Source organism: Cygnus olor, chromosome 5 (genome assembly GCF_009769625.2).
Source record: "Cygnus olor isolate bCygOlo1 chromosome 5, bCygOlo1.pri.v2, whole genome shotgun sequence".
Taxonomy (NCBI): domain Eukaryota; kingdom Metazoa; phylum Chordata; class Aves; order Anseriformes; family Anatidae; genus Cygnus; species Cygnus olor.
The window spans coordinates 27,583,388-27,609,001 of record NC_049173.1 but is presented as its reverse complement, the minus strand read 5'-3'; the positions used below and the strand labels follow the sequence as shown (position 1 = coordinate 27,609,001).

The 25,614-nt window shown below is 48.8% G+C and overlaps 1 protein-coding gene across 1 annotated transcript in view; it reads right to left on the bottom strand.

The window, feature by feature from the left end:
* The window catches only part of LOC121070591 (mucin-5B-like), a 52,406-nt gene continuing 26,792 nt past the window's right edge, over positions 1-25,614 (bottom strand). The window contains exons 32-39 of the mRNA XM_040557953.1: positions 10,175-24,754; positions 8,967-9,329; positions 8,492-8,757; positions 7,887-8,061; positions 6,780-6,823; positions 5,600-5,698; positions 5,133-5,255; positions 1-4,393 (exon numbers count right to left, since the gene is read on the bottom strand). Coding sequence (XP_040413887.1) covers positions 4,232-4,393; positions 5,133-5,255; positions 5,600-5,698; positions 6,780-6,823; positions 7,887-8,061; positions 8,492-8,757; positions 8,967-9,329; positions 10,175-24,754 — 15,812 coding nt within the window. The 3' untranslated portion in view covers positions 1-4,231. The remainder of the gene's footprint in view (positions 4,394-5,132; positions 5,256-5,599; positions 5,699-6,779; positions 6,824-7,886; positions 8,062-8,491; positions 8,758-8,966; positions 9,330-10,174; positions 24,755-25,614) is intronic.

Below are 25,614 nucleotides of genomic sequence, written 5' to 3'. Positions count from 1 at the left end.
GTCCTGTTTCACGTCGCTTTTGAGGTATGGTACCAAGAGTAGGCTGTGTCAGCTCTCCATGAATATACTTGCATCTTCAAGTATATATCAGTATATTTTCTTGGAAAAACACAGTCTAATTAGAGAAGGAAAATGGATTTCAGTATTGTGTGCTGGAACCGTCTTTTGTAATGAGATGTATATGCAGCCAAGAAATAGTAATGCTTCCAACAAGTCTGAGAAGTATTTAAGAAGCAGCTTTCTTATGGCAATTGAGTAGCAAATCTACTCAGTTTAGTCATGAGAATAAGGCTGCAGTACCTAAGCTTGTTAGTATTACTAGAACTGAATCAGCACTTTCAGGGGTGAGGTACTTAATGTAAACAACATTGCCTTTTTCCTTAAATGCGGGGTTTGATTCAAAGCAGCCTGGTATCAAAGGGATATTTTCACAAAACTTACTGTTTCGGATCAGGCCCTTTTTCAATGCAGATCACGTGGTAAGCACTGCTGCATGAGAAACTTTTGGTTATTGGTAGATTTTTCAAGTGTTTAACCATCAACTACGTATTCTTAATTGGTAATTAACCACATATAGAAAGCTGTAATATATATCCTTTTGGATATTTCATTTTCATTTGAGCCCTAACAGGAATAAGGCTGGCAGTCAGTCCAGCCTATGTACTGGTGCTGGCAGAAACTGATACTGAGATCACTGCATAGAAAATAACCCTGTGAGGTACGTGCCTTGTGTCTTTTTTTATAATACTGGTAAGAGAAAGTTGCAAAATGAGATTTTTTTTCACAGCTCTAATTAAAAATCAGCATATGGCCTGTAGCATGAGGTTTAAAAATTTGTGTGGGGTTATCAAAATAACCTGAAACTGAAACAGACTTTTCATCCTATATTTACCATAATGAAGTATACTGATGTTTCATGTAAACTTAGCAGAGAAAAGCATTTGCCTATGTTAGGAAATAAGTAATTTCTCTAGTTAACTAACTATGGTGGACTTGTGCATTAGGGAAGGTCATGTGGTAATATGCATATATGGTGAAACTACCAAGTTAGTACAATTTACTGATGTGGCAATGTTCTGACATTTAAACAAATCTGTGGAGTGTATTGAGAATTTAAGTGTGTCCCATTAGCAACTAATTCAAAGGTTTTATTGTCTGATCTCACGTTAGAACTGGGCAAATATAAGTGCTTGGTAAAAGTCAGTGTATTTGTGGAACTGTAGTACTTACACATAAGACACTTGCAAGTTTCAAAGGAGCATCCATAATATACAGCCAGAGTTCATAACTGGGAGAACAGAACTTAGTTATCACCGAATTGAACTGGATGAGGTATTTGCAGAGCATTCATTTACAAGGCCCTTTGCCTTCCACATTGATTTACTTACACTTGCTCTAGGCTTTCCAAAAGAGAAACTACCGACAACGTTCAGTCAGATGGAGGACTAGAAAATAGCCAAATAGATTAAAAGTAATTTAAAAGATTCAATGAAATTGAATTGATGCTGTAAACTGGGAACAGCTCCCAGTTATTACGGTGAATTTTCCTATTTCTCAATTCTTCTCCAAGTCCCAAGAAAACTTTGAAGAAAGAGCATAATCTGGTAATATCAAGAGGAGAAATTTCCCTTAAAAAATATGCGAAACTGTGTTTTAAGGACATCAGAGAAAATTCAGTGGTTTCTAGCATTTTCCAAAGGACTGGTTTTAAAGTACAAAAAAAAAAAAAACCACAACACCACACCTGAACTACAATCATATTTTCTGACCTGTCAATTATGGTGTTACTTCTTTTCTATGAATGTGGTACATGCCCATTGAGGACCCCAGTGAGATCTCATTTGGTATCTAGCTTTGAGGAATAACCTCTTCATCTTCCATAGTTTACATTGAATTGAAATATTTTTAACTGCTACTATTATTGATCTCTGATGGATGAAGATGCTCTATGAAGCTTAATATCTCCAGTAGAATTAAGGAAATAGGTCCTGTGTTAGTTCTCCTTAAAGTAAATGACCATTAGAGGGCAGTTTAAGACTCAAACGTCCTATTAATGTGCTAACACAGTACTTCAGTTCAGGAAAACCAGCAGCCCAGGAAAAGTTAGGGAAGCTTTGTAAATTGTGAACATGGTACTAAACACTTGGAGTATAGGGATTAGGGAGGTGGAGAGGAAGGGGAAATGCACCCAAATTTCACTGGTTTGTCTGAACTCAAAGGCAACTTCAGAAGTGTTTAGATTTTGTTTTTATGTTACTGTCACTGGGATTTTGAGTTCTGCACCCAGTGACCTGTGAACTCTGCAGGCATTGATTTGCTCAACCCAAATTTTGATTGCTAGCTCAGCATTATAATGCCAGGTTTCACATGGCCAGTGTATGTGAATGCCTCTTACACAGCAAGCCCTCCCATGGCAGGTGTGCTGGTTATGCATGCCACCACAGTTCTAGATCCCAGCAGGCTCACTCTGTTCCTGTCATGGTATGCCCAAAGCTCTAAACACTGCGGAAGCCAGAGATATGGGAAGCTGCACTGAAGCTGTCAAACTGCTTGACCCACCAGTCACTCTTCTGATGTCTCCTCACAGTGATACCTGGGGTTTAGGGTCTGAGAATGCAGTGGTGAAATTGTGGAACAGACAGAGCATGGCTGGTCTGGCTCCAGCCCGTGTTCCCAATGACAAGCGCCTTTATCAGAGATCGGAGAAGGCGCAGCAAGTACTGTTTGCTCTGCTGTCATAGGTAGTAACCTTGCTTGAAGCCTGCTTTCCCACTGTGGGTCTGGCAAACTCTGTACTTGTGATATGGAGTTCAATGCTAAAATGTAAAGCCTCCCTCTGGATAATCCCACTATGAGATCAGGTCCTGCCTGTGAAGGCCAATAGAGAGAGTGCTACTGATTTCATTCAGGGATTGAATTTAACTTCTAAATAAACATGTATAAGATGTGTAATTATTTGATCAATCAGTTCCTCCTTTGTTTTTCAGCCAAGCCTTCAGGTCAGATATCAGGCTTTGTGTTATAACAGATACTGATAGGGTAAGTGCTCCAAACAGTTCAGGTAAACATGATGAACTACTGTGGGAAAATGCAACCACATTTCTCTCTAGTGTAAATCCATTCAAAAACTTTTAGATAATACAGGAAACTGAGATTACACTCATCTGATCTTATAAAACCAACAAAAAACCCAACACAGAAGTCTGATGTCATTAACTTCCCATCATTTAGATAGTGAGCACAAGTATCAAAGTCACCACTCATGCATTTGAAAAATGCTGAAAGTTTTATTGATTAAATAAGAGACAAAATGAACAGCAAAACAGTCTTTCCTCTGTCACTGTGTGATGTCTGTCAAGAGCATTACATCCATGAAAATGCTATCCAATAAAACTTTCTCTAGTCACAAGAGTTAAGTGCAATGTAGCTACACTGTTCTCTGGTTTTGTTTTCAGAGCCCTTTTAGTCTTTTTGTAGAATGTCAGTTTTGTGATCTGTGATGGCACTGATGCATACTGGCCTATTTGCATAATGTACAGCAAGATATTTTACATGGTCATTTATTTTTCACTTTCAAAACGGTATCACTTAAATAAAAAAAATTAACTCTTTGTTTTTACAAAAAAAGGTAAGATAAAAGAAAAGAAACTGAAATAGTATCAGTTAAAGAAGGAGTGCAGGTTATTTTCAGGAAGATGTGATTCTAGCTTCCCTAGGCTCTCTCTGTTTTCTTTTTGCAATGATCATGTCAGTTTTTCACTGATTTTTGATTGGTAACCATCTATTTGAGAGATCTGTGAAGTGCACGCGTTCATACACTGGCACTGTTCCACATAGACATAGTTATAATTTATGCTTGTTCCATTTTGGCAAGTCAGGGTCACCTCTCTTGTTTGGCTGCTGAACTCCTGGCAGCAACTACACTCATGTTGCATCTGGTTTGCTTCAAGAGAATACCTGCATTTTGCCAGAAAAAGAAAGCATATATTCTCATTAAAAATCAACACCCAGGAACCCCGTAGTGACTTTTTTTTCACACATACCCCCCTCCCTCACCATCCTATGACTGTGATTTTAATAACTTATATTTTCAATAGTGAAACTGTTCTTTGAGTCTGATTCTACTCAATGGAATTGTGAACATGTGAACTTTGTTGCTATTCTGTGATGAAGTTAACAGAAACCACGCTATAAATGAAGCTAAAGAGATGCTAAATTATTTTTTTGGAACTTACACAGAGGAGCCAGGACAAGTCCCTTCACAATAGGCCAGCTCAACAGGTTCAGAAGATTCACAGTCTTCGTGTCGGATCACAGTTTTCGTGCTGTAAGCTTTGCAGTTTGTAGCTTCAGAAGAACAGGAAAAAATAAACAGATGCTTCAAACCTCCAGTTTAGAACTACATGCTTAAACAACTTCACTGTGCATGAGGTCTTATTATTGAGAATATATGTACAGTATGCAACAGTAGGGGATACTGTGTAATGTGTTTAGGGATTTCAAGTTATTCTTTGATCTCAGCTGTACAGTGTATTTGGAAGATAGTGCTGAGGCTTGAGCATCGGTGGCTTGAGTTGTGGTATTCAATATCAGCAAGCATTTGTTTTTTCCTTTTGAAGAAACTGAAACAAAGGGTCTTGATAAATAGAATAAGTGAAAACTGGAGGAGTGATGAATCCTTCCACCCGAATATAGACAGAAGTTGAACAATAGCTGTTTAGAAGTGGAAAACATGAACACAGTATTACTTACGTTTACATGTCTTGCAGCAGCCATCAGGAGTAGTCTCTGCTTCATCCTTTGCAGAAGTAAAGAAAGGATTTGTGTTAAAGCATGGATGACAATCAGGAGTATGAATACAAGTTAGCATTACTAATACTGGGAAGAAGGCTCCTCTGTGATGAACAAAATGAAACCATGGGTGTCTTACTGGCTGAGTCCCCACCACAAAAGTCTTGAATCCTTGTAGGCTCATGTAAAAATACTAAGCTTCTCTCAATAGTATTGTTACAGCAAGATTAATTTCATTCTGCAACTTTAATGAAAGTGATTTGTTGCCTTCTTTCTTGCTTCCCTGCCCCCCTTGAGCTTTTAAGCTGCATTTGATAGATGAAGAATTGATTAAAACTTACAGTATCACACTCTGTTGGATCGAATTCAGGGCACACTTTTTTAGTTTGGACTGTAACATATTGATCTTCAATTTTTTCACATTTGTAGTAGCTGCAGAGATCAAGTGGCAGAATCTCATCAACCTATGATTTTAAGAGAAAAAAATCCATTGAGATCAAGTATAGTGTGGTTACTTCAAAAATGTCTGGCTAATTAAGGTCTCACACTTCAATGATTCTGAGATGCATCTGAAGATCTTTCAAGCGGCAAATGGGAAAAGCCAAATTTTGCAAACTGGCTTGCTTGAAAGCCAAAATCCTAGATCTGAATGGTTACCATTACCCAGTTAATCGCAAATATCAAGAATTTCTTTTTTCAAGTGAGTCTTCAGAAAACTCTGTAGTTCTCAGAGTGATTTCAATGTTAAATGGATTCTTACTAGGAAGGGATACATTGATTGAGATATGAAATTGAATAGAATACTTACACTGAGCACCTGAATAGTGTTGTTACTTAGTTTGATTTTGCAAGCTACTTCAACACACTTCCCACAGCAGTCTCCGTCCTCAATCTTATATTCATGACCCTACTCGCATAGAGATGAAAGAGAAAGTATGTTGAGTTGGTGGTGGCTAATTCTAGTCTTACTGTAATTGAGGGCTGATGAGACATCCTAGAGAATCAGAACTCACCAGTGGGCAAGATGTTTCACATTGCACTGGTTCACACTGCACAATATTTTTACTAGTCACTGGATCTTTCTCAGAACTGCAGGCACATTTCTTACATGAATCAATTGCTATGGTCATTCCAGGCTGGAAGAGAGAGGGGATGGGAACAACATTAAAATCTAAACAGTGTCCTTATAGTTTACCAGCAGGGTTGAAAGCATTGTTGTGTACTATTAATGGTTGCTGAAATGGAAATGTGAGTTTCTCAATTCTCTTTGAATATAGAATTGTTTGACTTTATGCTTTACGAGAAAACATTAGGAGGAATCTAAACAAAGTGATATAAAAAAGTAACTAATAAAATGCAGGTATGACCAGTTTGTACAACCTCAGTATTTTACCAGCTTTTCAATGCTCTGTTTAAGATTTTTTTCTCATGTAAGATATTTTCAGAGGTTATAAAACAATTATAACTTACAAAGGGAGATTAAAATAAATAGAGATATATAAGCAGTGATACAAATTCACAGGTGGATTTTAGTCTTTTTAAAATGTGTCCCCACAAGGCTGTGGTGCTGCTGTTTAAATTTTGAAAAAGACTTAGGTATCAATTTCAGCAAAATGTTTATGTATCAGTTAAAGCAAAAATCCTGGCTTTATTTTTGAAGGTTTTCAGTGCTTATTTCAAATAACAGCTGAGCTCAGGTGATGCATTAGATCTTCTGAAAAAAAAAATAATAATTCCACAACTAGGGGAATGCTTTTTTTAAAAAAGTAGGTCACTAAAAATGACACACTCTTGTTTTACACTCCCTCTCGAGGAGCTCTTCTGGGACAGTTTTGGTTTTGACATTAGAAAAAGAAAAAAAACACATTCAGTTTAGGGTTAGAGATGGAATGACATGAATTGGGAAAAGAATTTTCTCAAGGGCTTTTGTGGTGAAAAGGGTGTACATTTCAGTTCTGTTAATAGGGCATTGTAAGTATCATTCTCACCATATACATTGTGCCATTAACCACACAGATGTCGGGTATTTGTTCTGAAAAACAACAAAAAATCCAAAGTAAACTTAAGTTGTGAGATTTTCAGAGAAGTCAAGATGTTATCAAGGTTTGTTAAAAACGCAGAGATTATGGAAAACTTGAATTCAAGCCCTGTGTGGTTAGACCTCATTTTTACAGTATAGCTAGATATCAAAATAATAACCACATCTGTTAATTAGATAGAAGAATTGAGCAGAAATAGCATCAAACTGGAGCTATATGTGAAAAATCCCCTTCTTTCCCTGGGTTTACTTCAAATTAAAGTAGTTTCCTCTTTGAACCCTCTAAGTCCAGTAGTCTTCAAAGATGCCTTTGTTATTGATACTACTCAGAGTGAAGCTTGGATGGAAAATCAAGTGGAAAAGTGGTATTTCTTACTATAGTAATATAGTAACATGGCAAATTCCATTCATAGCTTTCACAGAATTACTTCAAGCCTTGCAGTTCCTTTCTGATCTCCCTACTTCAGGCTTAATTTATGGTTATCTTTTGGTTTTGATTCATTTATAAAAAAATATATATACATTGAATTGTTAAATTTTCATCAGTGTTCTACAATAGCATGTATAATTGTTTTTTTGTACTTCAGTTACTGATTGTGATTCACTTTGTTGCTTCGTGTTACCTACTTTAGCAGTTAAATATAAAGCTGTCTGCTGGCTCATCCTTATGTTTATTCATCTTTGTTTAGATGTAGTTAGGCCAATATTAATGTGCTTCAATATTACACTAATAACATAAAATACGTTAATAACCTTAATAGCCAGATACAGAGAGACTTGAGGTACATCAAATACTTGAAGGGTCAGAGTGTTATCCTGCTCTTCCACCTGCTCCAATTCTCAGCAGACTTCATTGAAAATAACGTTTTGTTTTAAGACGAACTTCTAATGCATATTTAGCAAAAAATTGATGTGTGTTCACTGAGTGAGAGCAATTTAAGGAAGGTTTTGCTGTTACTGTGATATATGTAGAACCTGCTTAGATATTAACAGCAGCGCAAGTGTTGTTTCCCACAGTGTGTAGCTTGGTGTGTGCATATGTATTTTTAATACTCACTGCATTCAAATTCAGGACAACATGGGTCTTTTGATGGTAATACAGGTGTGGAAACAAATCCTATTTCACAAATTGGTGTCTGAGCTGTTTGGCATGGGAGTGGCTGACATTGCACAGTAGAAGTGAGTGGGTCACAGACACAGTCCTGGCATTCACTTGTCCATTTCTCTCCAGGCTGAAAATACATAAATCATTTATTCTTAAGTGCTCTTTCACTCTAATTATTCTGGGTCAACCTGCGTTAGACTCTCAAGATTGGTAAGGATTTCAGATTAGAAATTTGTTAGGATATGATTTCAGGCCTTAAGAGCAGGCAAGCTGAGAACAATCACAGAATTCTCTGTAGAAGGAAGGCCATTCTAACATTTTCATAGCAGGTCTACTTATTGCCATGACACTTGAATCTTTTAAATAAAAAAGTCTCTGCCATGATATTAATGAGCTTTTCCATCTCCAGGGGATTTAAAAGCCTAATGGTACCAGTTTTAAGTGCTATAAGGCCATTTATAACATGACCACCTTTGTTACTGAAATACATGCAGATGATTTGAATTGGCTAATAGAAGACAGACACTGGGCAGTTTTTGCAAAGGTCATATATTAGAAAAAATAACAGTAACCACCTTTCGTGGAGGACTGACATTAGTACAGTTTCTTTCTGCTGCAGTTGTGAGGGATGTTGCTGTGGTTGGTGAGACAGAAGAAAATATGTGTTCTGTGGATGAGGAGGCCTGTGTTGTTTCTGAGGACTCTGAAGTTAAAGGAGTTGTTGGAGGACATGGCCCTTGAAATGGGGCAATTTCGCATTCGTTGCTGCAAAGCGCATAAAAATTACATCCAGCCCTATCTGTTCTGTTGTATACAACTTCCCCTGTAGAGAAAAGATGAAGGAGAAATTAAGAGACTAATGAAAAGACTTTGGAAAAAAAAAAAAGTGAGAATATGAAGTAAATAGTGAATAATATATCTATTAAAAGATCTATGTTTGGATGATTTTGAGTAGTTGTCTGTAATTGAATACACTATTAAGGATTCATATTGCTTTAGAAAATTTTTACAACCACAAAGTAGGAAACTCACCAGGAGAAAACAAATCACCAAAGACGTGACAAAAACATGGAGTTGGTCTGCTTAATGTAACAATTGTACTTGCTTCTGTTGTGAAAGCTGTGGTGAGGGAAGAACTGAAGATCGCAGAAGTGCTTGTTGTTATGTGGCTTGACTGTGAGGTACCAGATGTAGATACTGTTAAGCACAAAACATAGTTTAGTTCACAGCACAGGTTTTGGTTCAAATAATTCCAACATAGTGCAGGGGACTGTTCAACATTCAGGCAACTAAAGGCAACATTTGGTTGCATTCCACTATTTGACCCACTTTTGTTAAATGGAGATTGGGGATATTTTACAACTCTACACCAAGTATCATCTGGATTTTGTAAATGTTAAAATCTTTGGCTCTAATATTTTCAGAAGTTTCAGACTCACCACTGTCACAACTGTGAGAAAAATCTCAATAATTTTTTCAGACATGTTTTTCTGTGAAGCTATTGTATTTGCAATTGCAATGGCGAGCCTCCTACAAGGAGGAGCACACAGTAAAAGTATACCATAACCTTATATTCCCTATTATCCAATGCTTGATTCCTCATGTTTCCCCTGACTCAGGATAAGTATTATCAAACCATGGAATCCACTCAAAGATTTAACACAGCTACAAGTAGCAAAGGGACTAATGGAATAAAAAATGGTTTGTGTTAAAAGAAGCATGGATGACTGTGGAAAAAGTCACAGAAGATCATAGAATCATAGAATGGCTCAGGTTGGAAGGGACCATAAAGATCATCTAACTCCAAACCCCTGCCATAGGCAGGGATGCCACCCACTAGATCAGGCTGGCTATCCAGCCTGGCCTTGAGCACCTCCAGGGATGGAGCATCCACAGTTTCTCTGTGCAGCCTGTGCCAGTGCCTCACCATCCTTACAGTGAAGAATTTCCTCCTAATGTCTAATTTAAATCTATCCTCTTTAGTTTAAAACTATTCCCCCTTGTCCTATCATTATCTACCTGAGTGAAGAGTCCTTCTCCATCCTTTTTATAAGACCCCTTTTAAGTACTCAAAGGCTGTGATGAGGTCTCCCCAGAGCCTTCTCTTCTCCAGGCTGAACATCCCCAGCTCTCTCATCATCTCTTTATAGGAGAGGTATCCCAGCCCTCTGATCATCTTTGTGGCCCTCCTCCGGACTCAGTCTAAGAGGTCTCATCTTTCTTGTGCTGGGGCTCCAAACCTGGATGCAGTATTCCAGGCAGGGCCTCATGAGGGCAGAGTACAGGGGAACAATCATCTTCCTGGACCTGCTGGTCACAACTCTTTTGATGTAGCCCAGGACTCAGTTGGGCTTCTGGACTCCAAACACAAACTGCTGGTTCATGGCGAGCCTTTTGACCACTAGAACCCTCAAGTCCCTGTCTGGATTCTGCTCTCAATGAGTTCGTCCCCCAGTCTGTAATCCTCTCTGGGATAGACCCAACCCAGAAGCAGCACCTTGAACTTGGTGATAAACTTGGTGATAATGATAGCAATGCTCTTATAACAGTGTACTTGCTTCCAAACATAAGAGAGATTGACAATGACATACCTGGGCTACCAGTGGTGGTAAACCTAGTGGGAAATACAGAGGTGGTGGTACTTTGGCTGGTAGAAGAAACAGAAGTTGGAAGAATAACTGTAGTCCCTGTCTTCCATGGAATCGTTGCATTGGGGAGGGTAGAGGCAGTAGTGCCTGATGATGGAGTCTGGGTAGCCACAGTGGATGTTTCCACCAGAATGGATGTTGTGGAGGACGTTGGTGTGGTGATGATGGTGGTTGTGGGCTCTGTCACAGGGGGAGAGGTCTTGATGGTGGTGGCACTGCTTGTAGGCGCGATGGGCTGTGTTGGTGTGGTTATGATGATGGTGGTTGTGGGCTCTGTCACAGGGGTGGAGGCCTTGGCGGTGCGGGCACTGCTTGGGGCTGTGAATGTGGTTGTGCTCTGTGCCGGAGAGGTGGAGGTCCTGCTGGTCACCGTGGTGCTGGTGGTGGTCGTCATCGTTGACTGGGGAAGGGTAGAGGCAGTAGTGGGTGATGCTGGAGTAGGTGTTGCCGCAGTGGACGTTTCGACCGGAATGGATGTTGTGGAGGACGTTGTGGTCGTTTCTGCAGTGGTCGTGGGTCTGCTTTTACTGCTGGTGGGTGAGGTGGGCGCTGTGGATGTGCTGATGATGGTCGTGCCCCGTGTTGCAGGGACGCTGGTCTTGAGCACAACCGTGGTGCCAGCACTGGTTGGTGTTGTCGGCTCGGGTAGAGTAGAGGAAGGAGTGGGTGGTGCGGGAGTCTGGGTTGTCTCAGTGGACGTTTCTGCAGGAGTGGGTGTAGCTGAGGAGCTTGGTGTGGTGCTTGGTGTTGTCTCGCAGTGTTTGCGGTCACAGCACAGCGCACTGACCTGGTAGTTGTAGCACATGGGGTACTTGCTGATCTGATCCTTGTTTCTGCACACAAGGCCTTTTTCGACGCTGCACTCCAGTACCTGGCCCAGGCTCTCCAGGCTCCTGTTGGGGTAGTTTTCAGCACGGCAGTTGATGTCCTGTGGCTTCACGCACACTTCAAACCCAGCAGCTCGGATACTTGCAAACGTCTCTATGTCTCCATCGTCGCTACCAGAGGCTGGGTAGTCCACGTCAAACCACTGTGTCCAGGCACAGCGCTCGTGGCAGCTGCCCGTGGTGGCGGAGGTGCTGGCGGTACTGGTACTGGTGGGTGAGGTGGGCGCTGTTGGTGTGATGGTGGTGGTGCCTTCTGTCACAGGGGGGGAGGTCTTGATGGTGCTGGCACTGCTGGTAGGTGTGGTGACGGTGGTGGTCGTGCCTTCTGTCAGAGGGGTGGAGGCCTTGGCGGTGCTGGCACTGCTGGTAGATGCAATGGGCTCTGTTGGTGTGGTGATGATGGTGGTTGTGGGCTCTGTCACAGGGGGAGAGGTCTTGATGGTGGTGGCACTGCTTGTAGGCGCGATGGGCTGTGTTGGTGTGGTTATGATGATGGTGGTTGTGGGCTCTGTCACAGGGGTGGAGGCCTTGGCGGTGCGGGCACTGCTTGGGGCTGTGAATGTGGTTGTGCTCTGTGCCGGAGAGGTGGAGGTCCTGCTGATCACCGTGGTGCTGGTGGTGGTCGTCATCGTTGACTGGGGAAGGGTAGAGGCAGTAGTGGGTGATGCTGGAGTAGGTGTTGCCGCAGTGGACGTTTCGACCGGAATGGATGTTGTGGAGGACGTTGTGGTCGTTTCTGCAGTGGTCGTGGGTCTGCTTTTACTGCTGGTGGGTGAGGTGGGCGCTGTGGATGTGCTGATGATGGTCGTGCCCCGTGTTGCAGGGACGCTGGTCTTGAGCACAACCGTGGTGCCAGCACTGGTTGGCGTTGTCGGCTCGGGTAGAGTAGAGGAAGGAGTGGGTGGTGCGGGAGTCTGGGTTGTCTCAGTGGACGTTTCTGCAGGAGTGGGCGTAGCTGAGGAGCTTGGTGTGGTGCTTGGTGTTGTCTCGCAGTGTTTGCGGTCACAGCACAGCGCACTGACCTGGTAGTTGTAGCACATGGGGTACTTGCTGATCTGATCCTTGTTTCTGCACACAAGGCCTTTTTCGACGCTGCACTCCAGTACCTGGCCCAGGCTCTCCAGGCTCCTGTTGGGGTAGTTTTCAGCACGGCAGTTGATGTCCTGTGGCTTCACGCACACTTCAAACCCAGCAGCTCGGATACTTGCAAACGTCTCTATGTCTCCATCGTCGCTACCAGAGGCTGGGTAGTCCACGTCAAACCACTGTGTCCAGGCACAGCGCTCGTGGCAGCTGCCCGTGGTGGCGGAGGTGCTGGCGGTACTGGTACTGGTGGGTGAGGTGGGCGCTGTTGGTGTGATGGTGGTGGTGCCTTCTGTCACAGGGGGGGAGGTCTTGATGGTGCTGGCACTGCTGGTAGGTGTGGTGACGGTGGTGGTCGTGCCTTCTGTCAGAGGGGTGGAGGCCTTGGCAGTGCTGGCACTGCTGGTAGATGCAATGGGCTCTGTTGGTGTGGTGATGATGGTGGTTGTGGGCTCTGTCACAGGGGGAGAGGTCTTGATGGTGGTGGCACTGCTTGTAGGCGCGATGGGCTGTGTTGGTGTGGTTATGATGATGGTGGTTGTGGGCTCTGTCACAGGGGTGGAGGCCTCGGCGGTGCGGGCACTGCTTGGGGCTGTGAATGTGGTTGTGCTCTGTGCCGGAGAGGTGGAGGTCCTGCTGATCACCGTGGTGCTGGTGGTGGTCGTCATCGTTGACTGGGGAAGGGTAGAGGCAGTAGTGGGTGATGCTGGAGTAGGTGTTGCCGCAGTGGACGTTTCGACCGGAATGGATGTTGTGGAGGACGTTGTGGTCGTTTCTGCAGTGGTCGTGGGTCTGCTTTTACTGCTGGTGGGTGAGGTGGGCGCTGTGGATGTGCTGATGATGGTCGTGCCCCGTGTTGCAGGGACGCTGGTCTTGAGCACAACCGTGGTGCCAGCACTGGTTGGTGTTGTCGGCTCGGGTAGAGCAGAGGAAGGAGTGGGTGGTGCGGGAGTCTGGGTTGTCTCAGTGGACGTTTCTGCAGGAGTGGGCGTAGCTGAGGAGCTTGGTGTGGTGCTTGGTGTTGTCTCGCAGTGTTTGCGGTCACAGCACAGCGCACTGACCTGGTAGTTGTAGCACATGGGGTACTTGCTGATCTGATCCTTGTTTCTGCACACAAGGCCTTTTTCGACGCTGCACTCCAGTACCTGGCCCAGGCTCTCCAGGCTCCTGTTGGGGTAGTTTTCAGCACGGCAGTTGATGTCCTGTGGCTTCACGCACACTTCAAACCCAGCAGCTCGGATACTTGCAAACGTCTCTATGTCTCCATCGTCGCTACCAGAGGCTGGGTAGTCCACGTCAAACCACTGTGTCCAGGCACAGCGCTCGTGGCAGCTGCCCGTGGTGGCGGAGGTGCTGGCGGTACTGGTACTGGTGGGTGAGGTGGGCGCTGTTGGTGTGATGGTGGTGGTGCCTTCTGTCACAGGGGGGGAGGTCTTGATGGTGCTGGCACTGCTGGTAGGTGTGGTGACGGTGGTGGTCGTGCCTTCTGTCAGAGGGGTGGAGGCCTTGGCGGTGCTGGCACTGCTGGTAGATGCAATGGGCTCTGTTGGTGTGGTGATGATGGTGGTTGTGGGCTCTGTCACAGGGGGAGAGGTCTTGATGGTGGTGGCACTGCTTGTAGGCGCGATGGGCTGTGTTGGTGTGGTTATGATGATGGTGGTTGTGGGCTCTGTCACAGGGGTGGAGGCCTCGGCGGTGCGGGCACTGCTTGGGGCTGTGAATGTGGTTGTGCTCTGTGCCGGAGAGGTGGAGGTCCTGCTGATCACCGTGGTGCTGGTGGTGGTCGTCATCGTTGACTGGGGAAGGGTAGAGGCAGTAGTGGGTGATGCTGGAGTAGGTGTTGCCGCAGTGGACGTTTCGACCGGAATGGATGTTGTGGAGGACGTTGTGGTCGTTTCTGCAGTGGTCGTGGGTCTGCTTTTACTGCTGGTGGGTGAGGTGGGCGCTGTGGATGTGCTGATGATGGTCGTGCCCCGTGTTGCAGGGACGCTGGTCTTGAGCACAACCGTGGTGCCAGCACTGGTTGGCGTTGTCGGCTCGGGTAGAGTAGAGGAAGGAGTGGGTGGTGCGGGAGTCTGGGTTGTCTCAGTGGACGTTTCTGCAGGAGTGGGCGTAGCTGAGGAGCTTGGTGTGGTGCTTGGTGTTGTCTCGCAGTGTTTGCGGTCACAGCACAGCGCACTGACCTGGTAGTTGTAGCACATGGGGTACTTGCTGATCTGATCCTTGTTTCTGCACACAAGGCCTTTTTCGACGCTGCACTCCAGTACCTGGCCCAGGCTCTCCAGGCTCCTGTTGGGGTAGTTTTCAGCACGGCAGTTGATGTCCTGTGGCTTCACGCACACTTCAAACCCAGCAGCTCGGATACTTGCAAACGTCTCTATGTCTCCATCGTCGCTACCAGAGGCTGGGTAGTCCACGTCAAACCACTGTGTCCAGGCACAGCGCTCGTGGCAGCTGCCCGTGGTGGCGGAGGTGCTGGCGGTACTGGTACTGGTGGGTGAGGTGGGCGCTGTTGGTGTGATGGTGGTGGTGCCTTCTGTCACAGGGGGGGAGGTCTTGATGGTGCTGGCACTGCTGGTAGGTGTGGTGACGGTGGTGGTCGTGCCTTCTGTCAGAGGGGTGGAGGCCTTGGCAGTGCTGACACTGCTGGTAGATGCAATGGGCTCTGTTGGTGTGGTGATGATGGTGGTTGTGGGCTCTGTCACAGGGGGAGAGGTCTTGATGGTGGTGGCACTGCTTGTAGGCGCGATGGGCTGTGTTGGTGTGGTTATGATGATGGTGGTTGTGGGCTCTGTCACAGGGGTGGAGGCCTTGGCGGTGCGGGCACTGCTTGGGGCTGTGAATGTGGTTGTGCTCTGTGCCGGAGAGGTGGAGGTCCTGCTGATCACCGTGGTGCTGGTGGTGGTCGTCATCGTTGACTGGGGAAGGGTAGAGGCAGTAGTGGGTGATGCTGGAGTAGGTGTTGCCGCAGTGGACGTTTCGACCGGAATGGATGTTGTGGAGGACGTTGTGGTCGTTTCTGCAGTGGTCGTGGGTCTGCTTTTACTGCTGGTGGGTGAGGTGGGCGCTGTGGATGTGCTGATGATGGTCGTGCCCCGTGTTGCAGGGACGCTGGTCTTGAGCACAACCGTGGTGCCAGCACTGGTTGGCGTTGTCGGCTCGGGTAGAGTAGAGGAAGGAGTGGGTGGTGCGGGAGTCTGGGTTGTCTCAGTGGACGTTTCTGCAGGAGTGGGCGTAGCTGAGGAGCTTGGTGTGGTGCTTGGTGTTGTCTCGCAGTGTTTGCGGTCACAGCACAGCGCACTGACCTGGTAGTTGAAGCACATGGGGTACTTGCTGATCTGATCCTTGTTTCTGCACACAAGGCCTTTTTCGACGCTGCACTCCAGTACCTGGCCCAGGCTCTCCAGGCTCCTGTTGGGGTAGTTTTCAGCACGGCAGTTGATGTCCTGTGGCTTCACGCACACTTCAAACCCAGCAGCTCGGATACTTGCAAACGTCTCTATGTCTCCATCGTCGCTACCAGAGGCTGGGTAGTCCACGTCAAACCACTGTGTCCAGGCACAGCGCTCGTGGCAGCTGCCCGTGGTGGCGGAGGTGCTGGCGGTACTGGTACTGGTGGGTGAGGTGGGCGCTGTTGGTGTGATGGTGGTGGTGCCTTTTGTCACAGGGGGAGAGGTCTTGATGGTGCTGGCCATGCTGGTAGGTGTGGTGACGGTGGTGGTCGTGCCTTCTGTCAGAGGGGTGGAGGCCTTGGCGGTGCTGGCACTGCTGGTAGATGCAATGGGCTCTGTTGGTGTGGTGATGATGGTGGTTGTGGGCTCTGTCACAGGGGGAGAGGTCTTGATGGTGGTGGCACTGCTTGTAGGCGCGATGGGCTGTGTTGGTGTGGTTATGATGATGGTGGTTGTGGGCTCTGTCACAGGGGTGGAGGCCTTGGCGGTGCGGGCACTGCTTGGGGCTGTGAATGTGGTTGTGCTCTGTGCCGGAGAGGTGGAGGTCCTGCTGATCACCGTGGTGCTGGTGGTGGTCGTCATCGTTGACTGGGGAAGGGTAGAGGCAGTAGTGGGTGATGCTGGAGTAGGTGTTGCCGCAGTGGACGTTTCGACCGGAATGGATGTTGTGGAGGACGTTGTGGTCGTTTCTGCAGTGGTCGTGGGTCTGCTTTTACTGCTGGTGGGTGAGGTGGGCGCTGTGGATGTGCTGATGATGGTCGTGCCCCGTGTTGCAGGGACGCTGGTCTTGAGCACAACCGTGGTGCCAGCACTGGTTGGCGTTGTCGGCTCGGGTAGAGTAGAGGAAGGAGTGGGTGGTGCGGGAGTCTGGGTTGTCTCAGTGGACGTTTCTGCAGGAGTGGGCGTAGCTGAGGAGCTTGGTGTGGTGCTTGGTGTTGTCTCGCAGTGTTTGCGGTCACAGCACAGCGCACTGACCTGGTAGTTGTAGCACATGGGGTACTTGCTGATCTGATCCTTGTTTCTGCACACAAGGCCTTTTTCGACGCTGCACTCCAGTACCTGGCCCAGGCTCTCCAGGCTCCTGTTGGGGTAGTTTTCAGCACGGCAGTTGATGTCCTGTGGCTTCACGCACACTTCAAACCCAGCAGCTCGGATACTTGCAAACGTCTCTATGTCTCCATCGTCGCTACCAGAGGCTGGGTAGTCCACATCAAACCACTGTGTCCAGGCACAGCGCTCGTGGCAGCTGCCCGTGGTGGCAGAGGTGCTGGCGGTACTGGTACTGGTGGGTGAGGTGGGCGCTGTTGGTGTGATGGTGGTGGTGCTTTTTGTCACAGGGGGAGAGGTCTTGATGGTGCTGGCACTGCTGGTAGGTGTGGTGACGGTGGTGGTCGTGCCTTCTGTCAGAGGGGTGGAGGCCTTGGCGGTGCTGGCACTGCTGGTAGATGCAATGGGCTCTGTTGGTGTGGTGATGATGGTGGTTGTGGGCTCTGTCACAGGGGGAGAGGTCTTGATGGTGGTGGCACTGCTTGTAGGCGCGATGGGCTGTGTTGGTGTGGTTATGATGATGGTGGTTGTGGGCTCTGTCACAGGGGTGGAGGCCTTGGCGGTGCGGGCACTGCTTGGGGCTGTGAATGTGGTTGTGCTCTGTGCCGGAGAGGTGGAGGTCCTGCTGATCACCGTGGTGCTGGTGGTGGTCGTCATCGTTGACTGGGGAAGGGTAGAGGCAGTAGTGGGTGATGCTGGAGTAGGTGTTGCCGCAGTGGACGTTTCGACCGGAATGGATGTTGTGGAGGACGTTGTGGTCGTTTCTGCAGTGGTCGTGGGTCTGCTTTTACTGCTGGTGGGTGAGGTGGGCGCTGTGGATGTGCTGATGATGGTCGTGCCCCGTGTTGCAGGGACGCTGGTCTTGAGCACAACCGTGGTGCCAGCACTGGTTGGCGTTGTCGGCTCGGGTAGAGTAGAGGAAGGAGTGGGTGGTGCGGGAGTCTGGGTTGTCTCAGTGGACGTTTCTGCAGGAGTGGGCGTAGCTGAGGAGCTTGGTGTGGTGCTTGGTGTTGTCTCGCAGTGTTTGCGGTCACAGCACAGCGCGCTGACCTGGTAGTTGAAGCACATGGGGTACTTGCTGATCTGATCCTTGTTTCTGCACACAAGGCCTTTTTCGACGCTGCACTCCAGTACCTGGCCCAGGCTCTCCAGGCTCCTGTTGGGGTAGTTTTCAGCACGGCAGTTGATGTCCTGTGGCTTCACGCACACTTCAAACCCAGCAGCTCGGATACTTGCAAACGTCTCTATGTCTCCATCGTCGCTACCAGAGGCTGGGTAGTCCACGTCAAACCACTGTGTCCAGGCACAGCGCTCGTGGCAGCTGCCCGTGGTGGCGGAGGTGCTGGCGGTACTGGTACTGGTGGGTGAGGTGGGCGCTGTTGGTGTGATGGTGGTGGTGCCTTTTGTCACAGGGGGAGAGGTCTTGATGGTGCTGGCCATGCTGGTAGGTGTGGTGACGGTGGTGGTCGTGCCTTCTGTCAGAGGGGTGGAGGCCTTGGCGGTGCTGGCACTGCTGGTAGATGCAATGGGCTCTGTTGGTGTGGTGATGATGGTGGTTGTGGGCTCTGTCACAGGGGGAGAGGTCTTGATGGTGGTGGCACTGCTTGTAGGCGCGATGGGCTGTGTTGGTGTGGTTATGATGATGGTGGTTGTGGGCTCTGTCACAGGGGTGGAGGCCTTGGCGGTGCGGGCACTGCTTGGGGCTGTGAATGTGGTTGTGCTCTGTGCCGGAGAGGTGGAGGTCCTGCTGATCACCGTGGTGCTGGTGGTGGTCGTCATTGTTGACTGGGGAAGGGTAGAGGCAGTAGTGGGTGATGCTGGAGTAGGTGTTGCCGCAGTGGACGTTTCGACCGGAATGGATGTTGTGGAGGACGTTGTGGTCGTTTCTGCAGTGGTCGTGGGTCTGCTTTTACTGCTGGTGGGTGAGGTGGGCGCTGTGGATGTGCTGATGATGGTCGTGCCCCGTGTTGCAGGGACGCTGGTCTTGAGCACAACCGTGGTGCCAGCACTGGTTGGCGTTGTCGGCTCGGGTAGAGTAGAGGAAGGAGTGGGTGGTGCGGGAGTCTGGGTTGTCTCAGTGGACGTTTCTGCAGGAGTGGGCGTAGCTGAGGAGCTTGGTGTGGTGCTTGGTGTTGTCTCGCAGTGTTTGCGGTCACAGCACAGCGCACTGACCTGGTAGTTGTAGCACATGGGGTACTTGCTGATCTGATCCTTGTTTCTGCACACAAGGCCTTTTTCGACGCTGCACTCCAGTACCTGGCCCAGGCTCTCCAGGCTCCTGTTGGGGTAGTTTTCAGCACGGCAGTTGATGTCCTGTGGCTTCACGCACACTTCAAACCCAGCAGCTCGGATACTTGCAAACGTCTCTATGTCTCCATCGTCGCTACCAGAGGCTGGGTAGTCCACGTCAAACCACTGTGTCCAGGCACAGCGCTCGTGGCAGCTGCCCGTGGTGGCGGAGGTGCTGGCGGTACTGGTACTGGTGGGTGAGGTGGGCGCTGTTGGTGTGATGGTGGTGGTGCCTTCTGTCACAGGGGGGGAGGTCTTGATGGTGCTGGCACTGCTGGTAGGTGTGGTGACGGTGGTGGTCGTGCCTTCCGTCAGAGGGGTGGAGGCCTTGGCAGTGCTGGCACTGCTGGTAGATGCAATGGGCTCTGTTGGTGTGGTGATGATGGTGGTTGTGGGCTCTGTCACAGGGGGAGAGGTCTTGATGGTGGTGGCACTGCTTGTAGGCGCGATGGGCTGTGTTGGTGTGGTTATGATGATGGTGGTTGTGGGCTCTGTCACAGGGGTGGAGGCCTTGGCGGTGCGGGCACTGCTTGGGGCTGTGAATGTGGTTGTGCTCTGTGCCGGAGAGGTGGAGGTCCTGCTGATCACCGTGGTGCTGGTGGTTGTCGTCATCGTTGACTGGGGAAGGGTAGAGGCAGTAGTGGGTGATGCTGGAGTAGGTGTTGCCGCAGTGGACGTTTCGACCGGAATGGATGTTGTGGAGGACGTTGTGGTCGTTTCTGCAGTGGTCGTGGGTCTGCTTTTACTGCTGGTGGGTGAGGTGGGCGCTGTGGATGTGCTGATGATGGTCGTGCCCCGTGTTGCAGGGACGCTGGTCTTGAGCACAACCGTGGTGCCAGCACTGGTTGGCGTTGTCGGCTCGGGTAGAGTAGAGGAAGGAGTGGGTGGTGCGGGAGTCTGGGTTGTCTCAGTGGATGTTTCTGCAGGAGTGGGCGTAGCTGAGGAGCTTGGTGTGGTGCTTGGTGTTGTCTCGCAGTGTTTGCGGTCACAGCACAGCGCACTGACCTGGTAGTTGTAGCACATGGGGTACTTGCTGATCTGATCCTTGTTTCTGCACACAAGGCCTTTTTCGACGCTGCACTCCAGTACCTGGCCCAGGCTCTCCAGGCTCCTGTTGGGGTAGTTTTCAGCACGGCAGTTGATGTCCTGTGGCTTCACGCACACTTCAAACCCAGCAGCTCGGATACTTGCAAACGTCTCTATGTCTCCATCGTCGCTACCAGAGGCTGGGTAGTCCACGTCAAACCACTGTGTCCAGGCACAGCGCTCGTGGCAGCTGCCCGTGGTGGCGGAGGTGCTGGCGGTACTGGTACTGGTGGGTGAGGTGGGCGCTGTTGGTGTGATGGTGGTGGTGCCTTCTGTCACAGGGGGGGAGGTCTTGATGGTGCTGGCACTGCTGGTAGGTGTGGTGACGGTGGTGGTCGTGCCTTCTGTCAGAGGGGTGGAGGCCTTGGCGGTGCTGGCACTGCTGGTAGATGCAATGGGCTCTGTTGGTGTGGTGATGATGGTGGTTGTGGGCTCTGTCACAGGGGGAGAGGTCTTGATGGTGGTGGCACTGCTTGTAGGCGCGATGGGCTGTGTTGGTGTGGTTATGATGATGGTGGTTGTGGGCTCTGTCACAGGGGTGGAGGCCTTGGCGGTGCGGGCACTGCTTGGGGCTGTGAATGTGGTTGTGCTCTGTGCCGGAGAGGTGGAGGTCCTGCTGATCACCGTGGTGCTGGTGGTGGTCGTCATTGTTGACTGGGGAAGGGTAGAGGCAGTAGTGGGTGATGCTGGAGTAGGTGTTGCCGCAGTGGACGTTTCGACCGGAATGGATGTTGTGGAGGACGTTGTGGTCGTTTCTGCAGTGGTCGTGGGTCTGCTTTTACTGCTGGTGGGTGAGGTGGGCGCTGTGGATGTGCTGATGATGGTCGTGCCCCGTGTTGCAGGGACGCTGGTCTTGAGCACAACCGTGGTGCCAGCACTGGTTGGCGTTGTCGGCTCGGGTAGAGTAGAGGAAGGAGTGGGTGGTGCGGGAGTCTGGGTTGTCTCAGTGGACGTTTCTGCAGGAGTGGGCGTAGCTGAGGAGCTTGGTGTGGTGCTTGGTGTTGTCTCGCAGTGTTTGCGGTCACAGCACAGCGCACTGACCTGGTAGTTGTAGCACATGGGGTACTTGCTGATCTGATCCTTGTTTCTGCACACAAGGCCTTTTTCGACGCTGCACTCCAGTACCTGGCCCAGGCTCTCCAGGCTCCTGTTGGGGTAGTTTTCAGCACGGCAGTTGATGTCCTGTGGCTTCACGCACACTTCAAACCCAGCAGCTCGGATACTTGCAAACGTCTCTATGTCTCCATCGTCGCTACCAGAGGCTGGGTAGTCCACGTCAAACCACTGTGTCCAGGCACAGCGCTCGTGGCAGCTGCCCGTGGTGGCGGAGGTGCTGGCGGTACTGGTACTGGTGGGTGAGGTGGGCGCTGTTGGTGTGATGGTGGTGGTGCCTTCTGTCACAGGGGGGGAGGTCTTGATGGTGCTGGCACTGCTGGTAGGTGTGGTGACGGTGGTGGTCGTGCCTTCTGTCAGAGGGGTGGAGGCCTTGGCGGTGCTGGCACTGCTGGTAGATGCAATGGGCTCTGTTGGTGTGGTGATGATGGTGGTTGTGGGCTCTGTCACAGGGGGAGAGGTCTTGATGGTGGTGGCACTGCTTGTAGGCGCGATGGGCTGTGTTGGTGTGGTTATGATGATGGTGGTTGTGGGCTCTGTCACAGGGGTGGAGGCCTTGGCGGTGCGGGCACTGCTTGGGGCTGTGAATGTGGTTGTGCTCTGTGCCGGAGAGGTGGAGGTCCTGCTGATCACCGTGGTGCTGGTGGTTGTCGTCATCGTTGACTGGGGAAGGGTAGAGGCAGTAGTGGGTGATGCTGGAGTAGGTGTTGCCGCAGTGGACGTTTCGACCGGAATGGATGTTGTGGAGGACGTTGTGGTCGTTTCTGCAGTGGTCGTGGGTCTGCTTTTACTGCTGGTGGGTGAGGTGGGCGCTGTGGATGTGCTGATGATGGTCGTGCCCCGTGTTGCAGGGACGCTGGTCTTGAGCACAACCGTGGTGCCAGCACTGGTTGGCGTTGTCGGCTCGGGTAGAGTAGAGGAAGGAGTGGGTGGTGCGGGAGTCTGGGTTGTCTCAGTGGATGTTTCTGCAGGAGTGGGCGTAGCTGAGGAGCTTGGTGTGGTGCTTGGTGTTGTCTCGCAGTGTTTGCGGTCACAGCACAGCGCACTGACCTGGTAGTTGTAGCACATGGGGTACTTGCTGATCTGATCCTTGTTTCTGCACACAAGGCCTTTTTCGACGCTGCACTCCAGTACCTGGCCCAGGCTCTCCAGGCTCCTGTTGGGGTAGTTTTCAGCACGGCAGTTGATGTCCTGTGGCTTCACGCACACTTCAAACCCAGCAGCTCGGATACTTGCAAACGTCTCTATGTCTCCATCGTCGCTACCAGAGGCTGGGTAGTCCACGTCAAACCACTGTGTCCAGGCACAGCGCTCGTGGCAGCTGCCCGTGGTGGCGGAGGTGCTGGCGGTACTGGTACTGGTGGGTGAGGTGGGCGCTGTTGGTGTGATGGTGGTGGTGCCTTCTGTCACAGGGGGGGAGGTCTTGATGGTGCTGGCACTGCTGGTAGGTGTGGTGACGGTGGTGGTCGTGCCTTCTGTCAGAGGGGTGGAGGCCTTGGCGGTGCTGACACTGCTGGTAGATGCAATGGGCTCTGTTGGTGTGGTGATGATGGTGGTTGTGGGCTCTGTCACAGGGGGAGAGGTCTTGATGGTGGTGGCACTGCTTGTAGGCGCGATGGGCTGTGTTGGTGTGGTTATGATGATGGTGGTTGTGGGCTCTGTCACAGGGGTGGAGGCCTTGGCGGTGCGGGCACTGCTTGGGGCTGTGAATGTGGTTGTGCTCTGTGCCGGAGAGGTGGAGGTCCTGCTGATCACCGTGGTGCTGGTGGTGGTCGTCATCGTTGACTGGGGAAGGGTAGAGGCAGTAGTGGGTGATGCTGGAGTAGGTGTTGCCGCAGTGGACGTTTCGACCGGAATGGATGTTGTGGAGGACGTTGTGGTCGTTTCTGCAGTGGTCGTGGGTCTGCTTTTACTGCTGGTGGGTGAGGTGGGCGCTGTGGATGTGCTGATGATGGTCGTGCCCCGTGTTGCAGGGACGCTGGTCTTGAGCACAACCGTGGTGCCAGCACTGGTTGGCGTTGTCGGCTCGGGTAGAGTAGAGGAAGGAGTGGGTGGTGCGGGAGTCTGGGTTGTCTCAGTGGACGTTTCTGCAGGAGTGGGTGTAGCTGAGGAGCTTGGTGTGGTGCTTGGTGTTGTCTCGCAGTGTTTGCGGTCACAGCACAGCGCACTGACCTGGTAGTTGTAGCACATGGGGTACTTGCTGATCTGATCCTTGTTTCTGCACACAAGGCCTTTTTCGACGCTGCACTCCAGTACCTGGCCCAGGCTCTCCAGGCTCCTGTTGGGGTAGTTTTCAGCACGGCAGTTGATGTCCTGTGGCTTCACGCACACTTCAAACCCAGCAGCTCGGATACTTGCAAACGTCTCTATGTCTCCATCGTCGCTACCAGAGGCTGGGTAGTCCACGTCAAACCACTGTGTCCAGGCACAGCGCTCGTGGCAGCTGCCCGTGGTGGCGGAGGTGCTGGCGGTACTGGTACTGGTGGGTGAGGTGGGCGCTGTTGGTGTGATGGTGGTGGTGCCTTCTGTCACAGGGGGGGAGGTCTTGATGGTGCTGGCACTGCTGGTAGGTGTGGTGACGGTGGTGGTCGTGCCTTCTGTCAGAGGGGTGGAGGCCTTGGTGGTGCTGGCACTGCTGGTAGATGCAATGGGCTCTGTTGGTGTGGTGATGATGGTGGTTGTGCCTTTTGTGACAGGGGGAGAGGTTTTGATGGTACTGGCACTACTGCTAGTTGTGGTGGGTTGCTTTGGTGTGGTTGTGCTTTCTGTTATCTCTGTGACGTTTGGTGTTAATGTTGTTATAGCTGTTTTTCGAGCTTCTGTTTGTTTTCCTGTAGTTGGTGGTTGTGTCTTTGTCTGTATTGTAAATGGTGTTTCTATAGCAGTAGTTGTTTTTATTTCTGAACATGGTTTATAACTACAGCATAGTATTCTGATGTTGTAGTTATAGCATTGCTTAGATTCTTGGTCTTTGTTATTGCATATCAATCCTCTGGTTTGACTGCATTCTACTATTTGATCAAGATATTCTGTTTCTATATCTGGGTGTTCTTCTGCTCTGCATTGAACTCCGCTTGGGTTTTTACAAACACTGTATCCGTTCTTTTTTAGATTTTCAAAATTTTCGTAGTCTCCACTGTCCTCTCCGGTTTTAGGCCGTGTGCTATCATACCATTCTGACCATTCACATACGTTCTTCACACATACAGTTGTCACTGGTGTTGTGGTTGTGATTTCTGTAATTAAAAGGAAGAAATATAAGTCTTGTTTTCTGTTACTGAAGTGACAGTAATTATTTATTTTCATATATTTTAATGTTTTACGTAATAGTATATATGTTCATATAGTATTTTAATTTTAATAAACTTTCTTTGACAGCCTTTAGTTTCATTTCTAAGGTAGGTTTCTATCTCATCTCTGTATTTTTTTCTAGTTGTATTTAATCTGACATTAAAAAATTGTATTTAAATATAGTTAATGTAACATGCGTTATGTGGAATGTTGATAGATAAGATAATGTGATCTCATGCCTGTTACAATAGAAGAGGATTTTTTATTTTTCATACTATTATCTCTAGTTATTTATGCTTAGCTACGTAACTACACATAGTGTAAAATATTTTTACAGGTTAATGACTTTTCTACTTAGTATTATAACATGTCACATATTTGTAAACTGCTAATATAAACTAATAGTTTAGCTTCATATAATAGTTTATAGTAGTTTATACAGTTGAAATAATAAACATATGAAAAATATTTAGGATATAATTTAATATATACATAGTTTCTTCTTATTTAATAACATTTCTTGGCATATTCTTAACATTATGAAAATACGCATATGGAATATGTACCACTTTCTCCATATCAATGTTACATCTGCTTAATAGAAGACTTACATTTAATTGTACAGTTCTTGTTGTAGTATTGTATAATTTTCTTGAAATATTTCTCAATTTTTCACAATTAGATGGCCAGTACAATGAGTTAACTACAGGAATAATGTAGAAGTGCATTGCAGGAATACGATATTGTTAAAGATTAACAATTAGGAATGGTTTCAAAGAATGGT